Consider the following 14,036-nt stretch of genomic DNA (forward strand, 5'->3'; position numbering starts at 1 on the left):
TTTATTTAAGAGATTCTGGGAAAGCTACTGAGGCCCATCCAAATGCCTATTCAAGACACATCATTTAAGTTGTTACCTCCATCAGCACATAAGATTTAAGGAGACAACATCTGAATTTACTAAATGTCTACTACACTGCAAGAAACTATAAAAAAAAAAAAAGAAAAAGAAAGAAAAAAGAAACTATGATAAAGACTACGAAGAAAAGTCATGAGGCCTGCATGGATGTTTTGGTTTGTTTAAGAAGATAAGACACACATACAAATTACAGCCTGAGATAATGTATGTTAACCATCAATGGTATCCAGTGTCAGAAGAGTTTGGAAGTTAGAAGTAAACAGTTCTTTCTTGGGAGATCAGGGAGCCTTTATATAAAAAGTGTCACTTGAACTATATTAACTGGATAAATGTGGCTGGTATGGTACTCAAGATGGAAAGGCTTTCCAAAAAAAACGTGAGAGTGGAAAAAGCAGAGTATCTGTAGAAGAAAAGAGTCGTGTGGCTAAAGCTGAAGCTATTCAGAGGGGAGTAGTGAAGGAAAGCCTGCCTAACTTCAGAGGAGAAGTTAGGCAAGGCACCTCATGTCCAGGCTCGGTAGCTTGGACTTCCTCACTTTGGTGCTGAATTGCCATTCCCGCAGGCTTTTATCATAGGGAGTGCCACAAACAGAGGGGTGTTTTAGTCAGATTACCCTGAGGGTGGAGAATGAATGGAGACAGCCCAGGGTTAAGGAAAACAGTCCTCAATAGAAAATGGAGGCGGCCACTACGTGCCAGGCACTGATAGTATTTCATTTAATCCCAAAAACAATTCAGTTATAAAACATTTTTATAGATAAGAAAACTGAAGCAATTCAACAATAGTTGGCAGCCCAGAAACAAACAGCTGACTGGTGGAAAATTACTCCAGTTTAGGAACCTGGAAGGCAATCAGGCCAGAAGGTCAAAAGGGTGCAGATGATCTAGGGTCCTTGTAAGTACAAATGTAGTAGGAATTACCGATGAAGAATTCAAGTCAAATACGAAAAAAACACGCAGCAATCGGAAGAGAAGTCATCAATTAGACTTAAGGAGGATGAAGAACAACTCCAATTTAAAAAGTGGATAAGCTAGATTCAAAAAAAAAGCTGTGTCAAAGTGGAAACCCTAAGATTTCACTTTTGAAACAGTAATAAGATACCACTGTCCAGCTGGACAGGGGAAGTAGACTATGGACAGTTTTCCAGAGTTAAGGAAACAGAAGGAAGTTAGCTTGGTGTAGCAGGTGGGAAAATCTGAAGTAATTACAATGGGTTACAGGATAGAGAGGAAAACTGTGATTCTAATGCTAAAGTCATTGAGGTTAAAAAAAAAAAAAAAAATCTAAAGAACCCAGAGGGCTAATAGTAGGGAAGATGGCAATATAAACAGGTGACTGGTACATTCAAGAGAAATTTTGAGTATTGATGAAACCACTGTTATCCGTCAGCATTAGTGAAGAACTAGGAAAAATAACTGACTTAAAAAAATTACCTTGAATCCAGGGAACATAAGAGGAATTGCCTTTACATTACCCGAGCCACATCCATTATCATCATTATTTTCAAACCAGGGTAATGGTGTGATCTCAAGGGTTAAAGATGATACAATGACCATTGTCTCTAATTCACAAGATGCCTCCTTCACCCAGAAGAGGTGGAAGCCCACCAAGGTCAGTCACAGGGTTCCCAACCTCTAAAACATGATTCCATGTGTCATCTCCAAAACTACTTTCAGTACAAAACAAATGGCAAAGTACAACTTCCTTGAATTTAATAAGAATTTAATATGCAATACTATGGATTGTTTGCTAATGCTGAACTTTTCTATCTTCACGTACTTTCAGTAATTCATAAAGTTGTACATAAGGATAAATCTCCAAAGTAAGGTATCTTGAATGAATTTCTTCTAGATAAAACCACATTACAAAAATGCAATACCCAATCGATTACTTACTTATTCTTTCATTCTACAGACAAATATATATACATACACATGCAACTAAAGGTCAAAATAGCTTCAGTTTCTAAAACAGCACCCCTGATAACAAACAGGTAAAGGTAAAGGTGGGACAAGACCAAGCATACAACTCATGTAACTTTCCTCTTCAAAATGAAATGGAAAATTACACTTGGCTGCATTCCATTTTTCCAGTTTTTATTCAGGTATTAAAAATATCAGTCTGCTAAATCACATATTCCCTTCCTCCTGGGTTAAAGTTTAATTTTCTGTTTCTATTAAATTTATCTACATTTTAATAAATCCATTAAATCATTCAATGATGTAAAAAATCCTGCTAGTTTTAAAGACAGATTTATCTGTTTGGATAAATGAGAGAGTACCTTTTAAGAGTAGCTAACACAGCTTCTGCAAGTCAAATTTGAAGAAGCAGCTTAAAAAAGAAAGAATAATTTGGAAGCAAAGGGAAGGAGTTTTCTTATGGATCTCTGGCTTGCTTTGTAAGTTTGACTTAGAAAATCAATAAAACTGATGACTATTCTTCTGGAAAAGACCATTTAAAAAAAAAACTTAGTAAATGACTAACAAAATGTAACATAGTTTCAAATTTCAAGAGTCACTTCACCAGGGTTGTGGAATTCATACATTTGATATTTAAAGCATTGTCAGGAAAATTTTAATACCTCTTATCATCTACTCCTTTTTTTAATAGATAACTAAACTGAGTGATGAATAACGTATCTGGCAAAGAAAAAAGAAGTCCAAACAGAGGGTTTCAATTACAGAAGAAAGGGAAATCCTGATGTTTCATTCACTCCACCGTACCTGCCATTAACAGTAGTAGATTTGATAATATCTCCAGGTAGAACCACCAAGAGTTCAATGTCTTTATCTGTCATGTTCTCTTTCTGATCCATGATAAAAGCAGAAGACTCTACAGAATCATCAACTGAAGAGGCATCAAGGCATTTGGTCTCAGCTGGAGGAAGCGGTGCCTTGGCTTTTGGTTTTCTCCTAAAACAAAAACAAAACACAAAGAATACAGTATACATGTTTTAAAAATAACTTGCTAATGCGATCTCATTTAATAAAAACACAAAATGTGTGTATGCTTTTTCACATCCGGGAAAAATGCACTAAAATATTACAACTGTTAGCTTACTAGGGATGGTAGAATTAAATTTAAAAAAATTTTTGCCTTTTTAAAAATCAGTATATTTGTTTTCAACAATATGCTTGCATTACTTGATAATACAAACAAACAGGATAACAAAGAAATTTGATATTGGCCTTCATTAAATTCAATTAGTGTGTGTTCACTACAGCAGGCAAAAGTATTGCATTTTGTTTGATGGAACAAATTATAAAATTCTTACTGTCCTAATATCTCATTCCCATACCTCCTAATAGCTCTTGCTTTCATGTATTTCATTCTGCTTTTTTCTAATGTAGTGTATTCTGCATCTTTATCCAGATTAAACTCTACCTATGCTACTAAATCTAGCTGCAACCACCATCCTCCCACCCCCTCCATCAATATGAGGTGGCACATATCCTACATGGCACATACAACAAATTACACAAATGTAACATTTTTTTCCCCATTTTTCGTCCCTGGAAAATTTCATCTCTCTGCCTACAATTATTACTCCTTGAAGAAAGAAGTATGCTGTATTTCCCACTGGACTTACTAATAAACAGTGAACTGCAATTGGTTATTTGTTAAATTATATGGAATTTTCCAAGCAAGAATACTGGAGTGGGTTGCCGTTTCCTTCTCCAGGGGATCTTCCTGACCCAGGGATGGAACTTGGGTATCTAGCACTGCAGGTGAAGTCTTTACCAATTGAGCCACCATGGAAGCCCTAAAAATAAAAAATGTTACAATTATTCTAATAAATATGTTTCAGTGTCACTTACCAGGACAACCCCTTAACTGATTTATAACAGAAATAGTAGTAGACATTCTGCACAAGACCAATTCAATGATTTGAGGGGTTGAAAACAATGAGACATGGAAATAAACATCATGTAACTATAAGTAAGTCCATACGCATATTTTCTAAGTACTGCAAATTAGAGCTTTTGCAAATGTTACTTTATTGAATTATAGTTGACATATAACATTACGTTGTATCAGGTGTACTACATAGTGATTTGACATTTGCATATGTTATGAAATGATCCTAAGTCTAGTAACCATCTGTCCCCATACAAAGTTATTACAATATTACTGATAATATTTTTTGTGCTATTAATATATCTTATATCCCTGTGGCTTATTTAAAATTGGAGATTTGTACCTCTTAATTATGGACATCCCTGGTGGCTCAGTGGTAAAGAATCCACCTGCCAAGCAGGAGAAGTGGGATCAATCCCTGACTCAGGGAATACTCCCTGGAGAAGGAAATGGCAACCCACTCCAGTATTCCTGAGTGGGGAATCCCACGAACAGTGGAGCCTGGAGGGCTACAGTCCATGGGGTCTCAAAAGAGTCAGACATGACTTAGCGACTAAACAACAACAAATCTCTTAATTTCCTTCACCTATTCTTTCCCATCCCCAGACTGATTTTGAAAGAAAAAATACTTCTGCTTTCTATTCAGAAAAATACAAATTTTAATTTCTCCCTCTTTCCATTCCTAGGGAAAAATAAAAACCATAAAGATAAAAGGGCTTCTCTGTAAGTAAATATGTAACATCCAGTCATTCAGTATTTTCAAAACTTAATGTCTCACAAATCTAAGCACCTTTGTGCGCTCAGCATCATGTAAAAACAGAAACAAGGTTCCTACATTAATTTTCTAAAATACTAGAACTTTAATTTTTAGGAGTATAATTGCAAAGTTACGTTACACTTTAGAAAATATTTCTTTTACAATAGTGATAAAAATGAATTTTTTGGAAGTATTTCAGTAAATATAACAAGTTTATAAAATTTCTATGAAGAACAACTTTATCCAATTTCCAAATGCTTTTTAATCTATTAAAATTGACTGCTCCTCTATTCAACAAACATTTACCCTGTAACTGACAATCATGTAGCAGATTCAGCTAAACACTGGGGATGTAAAGACTGCAACAGCCAGACCAGTTCTCCTACCCCAAAAATGACTGATAGATACATGCAAAATTAGAATAAAGTTTGATGACTCTTCTAGTACAGGTATGCAGATGATACAGCTGAAGCTCATAGGAAGAGAAACCTGTGTAGCAATCCAGAAATGTTTGACAGATGGGAAACATGAGTTGAGTTTGGGGAATGAATAGAAACTCACAGGAAAAGACAAGAAATAATTGATATTTTAGCAGGGAAAAGCAAATCGAACCATGAAAGAAAGTGGTACTTCTCAAACTTGAAGAGTTTGGTAAAATTCCATAGAGAAGCCAAAGGAGAGGAGAAATCAGTGAATCAATGAAAAAGTTTTTATAAATAAGAGAATTCAGCAAGGTAGCTTGGCACGAAGTGAGCATGCCAACATCAATAGCCTATGTAAACATAAGCAAAACCCAGTCAAAGTATAATGAAAGAGAAAACTTCTTTTACATTAGCAACAAAAATAAATTGAAAAATTATCATAGTAAATACAACAAGGATTTTGAAAAATCTATATGAAGAAAATCTTAAATGCCAAATATTCAGCTTGGATCTTTCCCTTCGACTCCAGATTTGTAAATCCAATGCCTACTTGACATCTGGACTCAGATGACTGACTGGAATCTCCAACTTAATTTACCTTCCAATTCCTCTTCGCAGCTCCTCCAAACCAAATGATTTACTCTCCAAGACTTCCATCTCAGTAAATCATATTTCTTTCAGTTGCTTGGGCCCCAAATCTCCTCTTTCATACACATACAATCCAATTCATTGACAAATTCTGCCAGCTCTATATTATAAATAGACCCAGAATCCATCAACAACCTTACTACGAAATACCTCCGTTCAAGCTGCTCTTGGTCTTCCCATTCCCAGCCTTGTCACTTTACACTCTATTCTCAACATAGCAGCTGGAGTGATCCTCTTAAAATGTTAAGCCTGGTCACAGAACTTCCTTTCCCACCCTTCGATGGCTTCTGACCTCACCTGAAATAAGATGTAGAGTTTTATAATCTGTCCGCCCTTACCCTAGCCTCTCCAAGCTCCTCTCCCACATTCTTCCCAGGCTCACTGCACTCCAGGCCTATGACTCTTGCCTTTTCCTTGAACACATTTAGGACAGATCTTACTCAGGCCTCTCTAAGGGGTCTGTCCTGACCTTAAGATAACACCTCTATTTCTCTGCTTTACTTTTGTCTGAGGGCTTATCAGCAACTACCATTCTTGCTTATCATGTCTCCTTCCATTAGTAATTAACCCCATGAGTACAGGTTCTTGTCTCCCCTGTCTAGTGTCACACATAATTGCTAATATGTGCAATCTCTAGAGCAATGTCTGCTACATAGCAGGCACTCATATCGCTAAATGAATGAATTCTGTGAATACTTCCCATAAGATGAGGTACCTAAGCATGTAATTAAGAAGGAAAAAAGTCGTACCACTAAGGTACATCAGAATTAGCTGTGTTGGATTTTAGAAACGAATTATGTTTTATTTTTAAGAAGATGAATATTGAAAATTATGCAGTAGTTTTATTAGCAAAGGATAACTGAGAAGTTTAGGGCTTTAGAGGAGTTTCATGAGAAAGGTCAGATGACAAGTCCAACTCTCTCCAGGCACAGAGGTAGAGCATCAGGAACAACCTTGCACACAATGAACCTGGCTTTCAAGAGACGTGGTACCATAGAAGGTCTAATAGGCACCGCCTTCTACCAGTCACCTCCCTATCTCCTGCTTTCATCTTTGAAGGTACCTTCCCATCTCCAAGTGCTCCTCCTTCTGGTCTCTGTTTGAATGCCCTCCCTGTTTTCCCTGCACTGACACATATTATCTATCCTTTGAAGTCCAGATTGAATCACAATTCCTTGTGACATTTTCCCTGTCTATTGCACACTGCAATGAATTCTAACAGTTTTAATGTTCTGTATATATGTGACTGTCTCATTTCCTAAGCTTTGAGTCTATGATGAAAATCCACCTTAAAGGTAAGCCAACCTAAAAGAAAAAGCAGAACGAAGCATTTGTTGGAATATTTTTTACATGGAACATCTATTAAGATCACTTCAGTGTTCCCTATGATTATAATAAAGCATTTGTCACCTTTAGCCCTGAAAAGTGGCAAGCATATTGAGAATCAAACCAAGATCCTTCCACAATGAATCAGAAATTCAACAGGGAAGATGCAATATGTAGGTAATTAGGCTTCCCTGGTGACTCAGAGGGTAAAGTGTTTGCCTGCAATGCGGGAGACCTGGGTTCAATCCCTGGGTCGGGAAGATCCCCTGGAGAAGGAAAAAGCAACTCACTCCGGTACTCTTGCCTGGAAAATCCCATGGACAGAGGAGCCTGAAGGCTACAGTCCATAGGGTCACAAAGAGTCGGACACGACTGAGCAACTTCACTTTTCAAACAACAAATACAAAGGAAAAAAATATATATAACAGGTAACCTTGAAAATTCAGAGCAATGAGAGCAAGCTAAAATCCTCTGTGAGGATGAGAAGGCAGATATCAAGGTATACTTCAAAGAAAAAAGAAAAGCGACTCAGTTTGTGAAAGAAAAGTAGTATTTAGGAGGTAGAGGCTGTAGGTTCGTCTATGCGTTAGTTCCCAACTGTGATCCATTTGCATTAAACTCAGGAATGTGTCTATCTAAAGTTTGCTCACTATATCCTATAGTCTAGTGAAAGGAATACCACACAGAGGCCTGGATTGGGCCTGAATCCTCAGTAGCTTTAAGACTTTTAACTTACTTGACCTTTTACTCACCAGCAAAAATTTTTTAAATGCCTTTCACTTACTCACATACTTCCCAATGTTTTAAATGTTTTAGTTGAGATGCTTTGAAGTGATAGCAAAATTAGGTTAAATGTCACCCAAAGGCAAAGTATAGTAAAAATAATCAAAGTTTTTAGCATAATCTAAGCAAAGGAAATTCTGGTAAAGAGAGTAACATATCAACGTGCAATAACAACTATCATTTATGGCTTATGAATGCTAGTTTTTATTAATATATTAAAATTATAGTACCATAACCGCCATTGAAGTCCCTACACCTCTTTTAAATAAGAATGATGTTTGAACCAGTTTAATCCTCTAGGGATTTCCACTTAAGCTCCTCTTCACCAGTGGCCTAGTTTGACTCCGTTTCTGCTCCTCAGAGGCCACTACTTTCAACAGTAACAACAGCAAATTTTATACAAGGGTGGTGGCTGCTGCTGCTGCTGCTAAGTCGCTTCAGTCGTGTCTGACTCTGTGTGACCCCATAGACGGCAGCCCACCAGGCTCCTCTGTCCATGGAATTCTCCAGGCAAGAATACCAGAGTGGGTTGCCATTTCCTTCTCCAATACTGAAAAGATATTTAAGATAGAAATATTTTCTATGTCAAGGCAAAAATCCATTAATCGAGCCCTAAAAATAACAAGCCACAGTAAAATTATTGCTTAAGCATTATTTTACTCATTAAAATTATCTCAATATTATATTCAATTTTCACAATGAAAATTAAGGTACAATCCCGCAATATGAAATAACATGTCTTTAAAATACCCAAATTTAACTTTAACACAGAATTTAAGTGGTATCCTATTACTACTACTGATCAATTTTTTTTATCATTTGATCTAAAAAGTACTTCAAAATCATGTATCCACTGCAATCATCTCTCCATCCCTGTCAATATTAGTATCTTTAAGATAAAAGAAAAGGAATAAAAGAGAAGCTCAGCAAAACAAGTGTCTACTCAAACACCTCTACTTGGCTTGAAAGAAAAAAAGCTTTCAGTTGTATTGGGTTGGCCAAAAATATATTTGGGTTTTTCCATAAGATATTATGGAAAAGACTGAACAAACTTTTTGGCCAACCCAATATGAGATCTATTTGCATTCTTAATAAGCTACTCAAGTCCAGTGGGGTCTCAATTGATTGCTATATTTATATTGTATCCTTAAAGATTCAGAGAAATACTACACAAAAATACAGCTTTGATATTAAAAAAAAATGTAAGAATAAAATGTCCTAACAGTAGGTTTTTAAAGTATTAAATTCTAATGACAAAAAAGAAATTTAATAGCCACCCTCTCTCAGTATTGGGCTTCCCTAATGTCTCAGCTGGTAAAGAATCTGCCCGCAATGTGGGAGACCTGGGGTCGATCCCTGGGGTTGAGAAGATCCTCTGGAGAAGGGAAAGGCTACCTACTCCAGTATTCTGACCTGGAGAATTTCATGGACTGGAGTCCATGGGGTTGCAAAGAGTCAGACACGACTGAGCGACTTTCACTCTCTCAATATAGAGGGCTGTACTAATCAAACATTAGAAGCATTGTAGTTAAGTGTTGACGAGGCATCCTTCAAAGCATCTGGCAATATTCTGATGGTTCCTAACTTACACATTTCAATGATAGAAACCAGTTCTTCAAAATAATTTCTTAGTGTGTCTCCCTGGGTTTAATAAAACAAGGGAAGATTATTTTAAACAAAAATCTGTTTCAATGGTGAATATAACACTGTGCTATGTGCTTGAGGGAATGCAATTAAGTGCCTTTTCTTGATGAGCCTTATAGCTAATCAAAGTAGTGATGAAAGGCAACATGGGGAGACCCAAGGCATTTTATGACTCTTAACAGACATTTCTCTGGTCAAGGTCACAATCACTTTTGTGTGTTCAAATCTGATAGACAATTATACAATTCATCTCAGTCACATTTGAGTAAGCTCCTAAATTCCAATAAGGACCCATTTCACAGCTGCTCAACCCCCCTCTGCTTGGAATTCTCTTCCCTTTATCTCTTTGTGTAACAACACAATCTCCTGTTTTCTTCTTTACTGCCACTCCTCAGCCTCAATGCCCTTAGAAGTCTCCTTGTCTGACTTCTAAGTATTGGGCCACCCCAGGGTTTCTTGTCTGCCCCTTTGTCTTCTCTTTCTACAATCCTCACCCCCAAGTAATTTCATAAACTCCATGGCTTTACACATCATTTACAAGTTGATAACCCTCCAATGCACATCTCCAACCCTGACATGTTTACTGAGTTCTGACTTACATGCCCCCAAATTTCATGGTCTTCTCCACTGGAAAGTCCCAAAGGTATCTCAGAATCAAAACTCTTGATTCTCCTCTCTTCCCCAATTCTCATCCAACCCTTCCCCAAGATGTCCCATCCATGGAAAAGGCTCCACGCTAACCACCTTGTTAACTCAAGCAAAAATTCTGGGCATATTTTGATTCTTCTCTATTCTATTTTCAATCCATTATCAAGTCTTGTGGGCTTTTAACTCTAAAACATAACCTGAATCTGTATACTTTTCACCAGCTTCTCTACTACACCCTGGCAATTAAGCTGTCATCTCTTGCTTGGATTGCTCCAATAGCTTCCTCACTGATCTCTCCCCTTTTCCTCTTGTTCCTTAAAATCGTCTCCTCTTGTCCCTTAAAATGTATTATTCTCTGTAGTCAAGGGGGATCTGCTAAATATGTAAATCAGATTACATCACATCTCTGACCCTTCACTGGTCTCCCAAAGCATTGAGAATAAAACCAAATCCTGTCCTGATTTACTAGCCCTAGATGAGCCAGGCTGCTGGTTCTCAAAGCATGATTTTAGAGTGGCAGCTGGGATCTTGTGAGAAAGGCAAACTCTCAGGCCCTACCCTAAAGCTAAATAATCAGAAACACTGAGGGTAGAGGCTGCAAAGCACCTTTGACAACTCTCCCAGAACTCCTGATGCAAGTGAATGTCTAAGAAATCACTGAGCCACCCCATGCCAACATCTGAGCTCCCTTCTGATTGTGTGTGTAATAGTTGCTTGGTCATTTCCAACTCTTTGGGATCCCATGGACAGTAGTTCACCAGGCTTCTCTGTCCATGTAATTCTCCAAGCAAGAATATTGGAGTGGGTTGCCATTCCCTTCTCCAGAGGAGCTTCCCAACCCAGGGATCAAACCTGGGTCTCCGGCATTGCAGGCAGATTCTTTACGGCCTGAGACACAGTGGAAAGCCCTGGGAAGCCACTCCTATTACTAGGCTACAGCTCACTGTAGCTCACCCTGGTCACATCTGAGGATTTGTAGAGCTACTCCCTCTGCCCCAAATACTTTTAACTACAGAACTTCAAACTGCCTGTGCCTTCAGCTCTTTCAGATCAAATAATATGACAAATTTCCTTGTCATATACGTATTCTCTGACCACTCAGAAAGGCGCCAATTCCTATACCCACTCATCTCAGCCCAGTCTTCACCCAGTGGTGCTCAAATTTGGCAACAGAATGAACTCATTTTGGAGTTTTATAAAATGCCAATGCCCGGGTCCCGTGCCCAGAAATTCCAATTTAACTGGTTAGCCGGATTTTTTAAATCTCCCCAAAGGATTCTCAAGGGCAGCCAATTGATAACTACAGGTCTAGCATAATGCCTGACAGATAGTAGGTATTCATTTAAAGTTAATGATTTACATTCCTAATGACTTTGCAGAGTCTGAAACACCCCCTGAAGGTTGCTATTTAGGTCAATCAAGTTTTTGTAAATCAAGAAGGTCTCAGTGAAGGTAACAAATTTTAACAGTATGCCTGAAGTTTAGTAATAACTTTTCCAAATTAAAATCTTCATTATATTTTTGCTTCTTTTTCTCTAAGAAGGAAGTTCCTTATGAAAGGAAAGAAAACATAAATTTCCCTTGATATTTTTCACTAAGTTACAATTTATACACCGAAAAACATAAAATATAAACGGATACATTTTCACATATATGTGAATGTGGAATGTGGAACCATCATACAAAGATTAAAGTAGGCAAATGTATCTATAAATTAAAATTAAATATTAAATTTCTCATTATCTGTGCCATAAATGTTGCAACTTCAGCTTGTCTCAGGGTTTTCTAAATATCTTATGTGGGATGTTTGTTTTATGCACAGTTAAGAAAGTCAAACATCAACAAGAGGAGAAATGAGGAAAGCCTTCACTAGCAAAGAACATATCAATGGAGAAGATACAAAATTCATCAAAACAAATGAGCAAAGTTGAAAAAACAGACTTGAAAGCAAAGTAAACAGTGAGTCAAAAGACAGTCATCGGCATTAATTGGTCACCCACCGTGTCCTTCAGTGCTATAGAAAGAATCTGGGTAGATTAAAGAAATACCGCATGAGATCCTCTGACACTAGTAGCTTAAAAATGAAGTGAGTCCAAGCAAGCAATTTTAAAGATATCCTAAATGGGCCCTACAAAACTAACTTAACTGAAGCTTATCTAGTTCTAGGAACTGTGCAAATGTTTTACATAGATAATCCCTTAACAAGTGCTATTCCTTTTTGAAAAAAATTAGTATCTTATTAAATTCTTAAACCGTATAGAGATTAGTAGGTAATTTTTTTCAAAATAAAGTGTAACTCCAAGCTACCCCATTCACTCTGTGCATTAGGCTTTTGCTCTGTAATAAATGTCAGTAGCAACTGGGCTTAGCATCATTTACTGAATGCTTCCTTTGAACTTCATATTGCTGCCTTGCAGGCAATGTACATGGAAACATTGATGCAGTTTATGAAAATTAGTCTGAAAAGGTAAATAAAAAATGTGATTGACAATATAACTTAAAAATTCAAAAATGATGGGTAGAGAAGACTACACAAAACTTCTTGGGCTTCTTTTTTATTTGCCACATAATAATTAAATATAAAAAGCCTTATATATTAATATTTCCACTTTTTAAAAAGAGGTTACTTATTAAATTTAAGACAGAAAAATCATCCACAATTGGATTGTTTTATGTACTAGCTTCTCTGAAATAACAACAGTAAAAGTTAAAAAAAAATTTTTTTTACCCCCAAAAGGAAGTTAAAATGTTCTTAGTTTGCAACCTAGATGTCCTTCAGTAGGTCAATGTATAAATAAACTATGGTACATACAGATAATAAAATATTACCCTATCATTTCCACTTTTTTCACTAAAAAAGAAATGAACTATTAAGTCATGAAAAAAACATGGTGGAGCCTTAAATGTATATTACTAAATACAAGGAGCCAGTCTGAGAGGGCTGTATATTGTATACTTCCAATTATATTACATTCTAGAAAAGGCAAAAATATGAAAAAGTGAAAAACACCAGTGGTTGGCAGGTGTTTTGGTGAGAGATGAATAGGTGGAATGCAGAAGATTTTTAGAGTAGTGAAAATACCCTATATGATACTATGAAGATGAATACATGTCATTATGTTTTTCTCAAAACCTGTAGAATTGAACTTTTCTGGTGGTACAGTGGATAAGAATCTACCTGCCAATGCAGAGGACATAGGTTCAATCCCTGGTCCAGGAAGATTCTACATGCCGTGGGGCAGTTAAGCCCATGTACCGCAACTACTTAAGCCCATAATCCTAGAGCCTGTGTGCCAAACAAGAGAAGCCACCGCAATGAGAAGCCTGTGCACTGCAAGGAAGAGTGGCCCCTCCTCACTGCACCTAGAGAAAGCCCACGTACAGCAGCAAAGACCTACCGCTACCCCAAATAATTTCTTTACAAAAATCTGTAGAATGCATATCAAAAGTGATTACTAATGTAAACTATAGACTTAGGTGATTGTAATGTATCAGTGTAGGTTCATCAGTTGTGACAAGGGTACCATTCGGGGAGAATGCATGTGTAGGGGCAGGGCTATATGGAAAATCTGTATCTTCTGTTTAGCTTTGCTGTAAACCTAAAACTACCCTAAAAGTATTAAGTCTTTAAAAAAAAAAAAAAGAGTTCTTAGTTCAAATGTTTTCTTAATTTTAATCAAGCTAGGTAAGGAACTGAAGAACATTAAATGTGGATATTATAATTATTAAAATATATGCACACATGCATATTAAACAGTAGGAATGTATATGTCAGCCAAGCAAGCACACTGGTAGACTAACCAACCCTAAAATGAAAGCATAAGATGCTTTTGAATCATAACCTCAATAACCTACTCTCAAATATGTACTTT

The 14,036-nt window shown here is 36.9% G+C and overlaps 1 protein-coding gene across 7 annotated transcripts in view; it reads right to left on the minus strand.

Moving 5' to 3' along the window:
• The window catches only part of COBLL1 (cordon-bleu WH2 repeat protein like 1), a 165,443-nt gene that overhangs the window by 65,122 nt on the left and 86,285 nt on the right, over positions 1-14,036 (minus strand). For all 7 annotated transcript variants that reach the window (XM_086370293.1, XM_086370302.1, XM_086370285.1 and 4 more), the window contains exon 2: positions 2,802-2,990. In XM_086370293.1, coding sequence (XP_086226419.1) covers positions 2,802-2,893 — 92 coding nt within the window. In that variant the 5' untranslated portion in view covers positions 2,894-2,990. The remainder of the gene's footprint in view (positions 1-2,801; positions 2,991-14,036) is intronic.

The sequence above is a fragment of the Bos grunniens genome, chromosome 2 (assembly GCF_055505025.1).
Source record: "Bos grunniens cultivar Pamir isolate PY7600 chromosome 2, Bosgru_T2T1.0, whole genome shotgun sequence".
Lineage (NCBI taxonomy): Eukaryota > Metazoa > Chordata > Mammalia > Artiodactyla > Bovidae > Bos > Bos grunniens.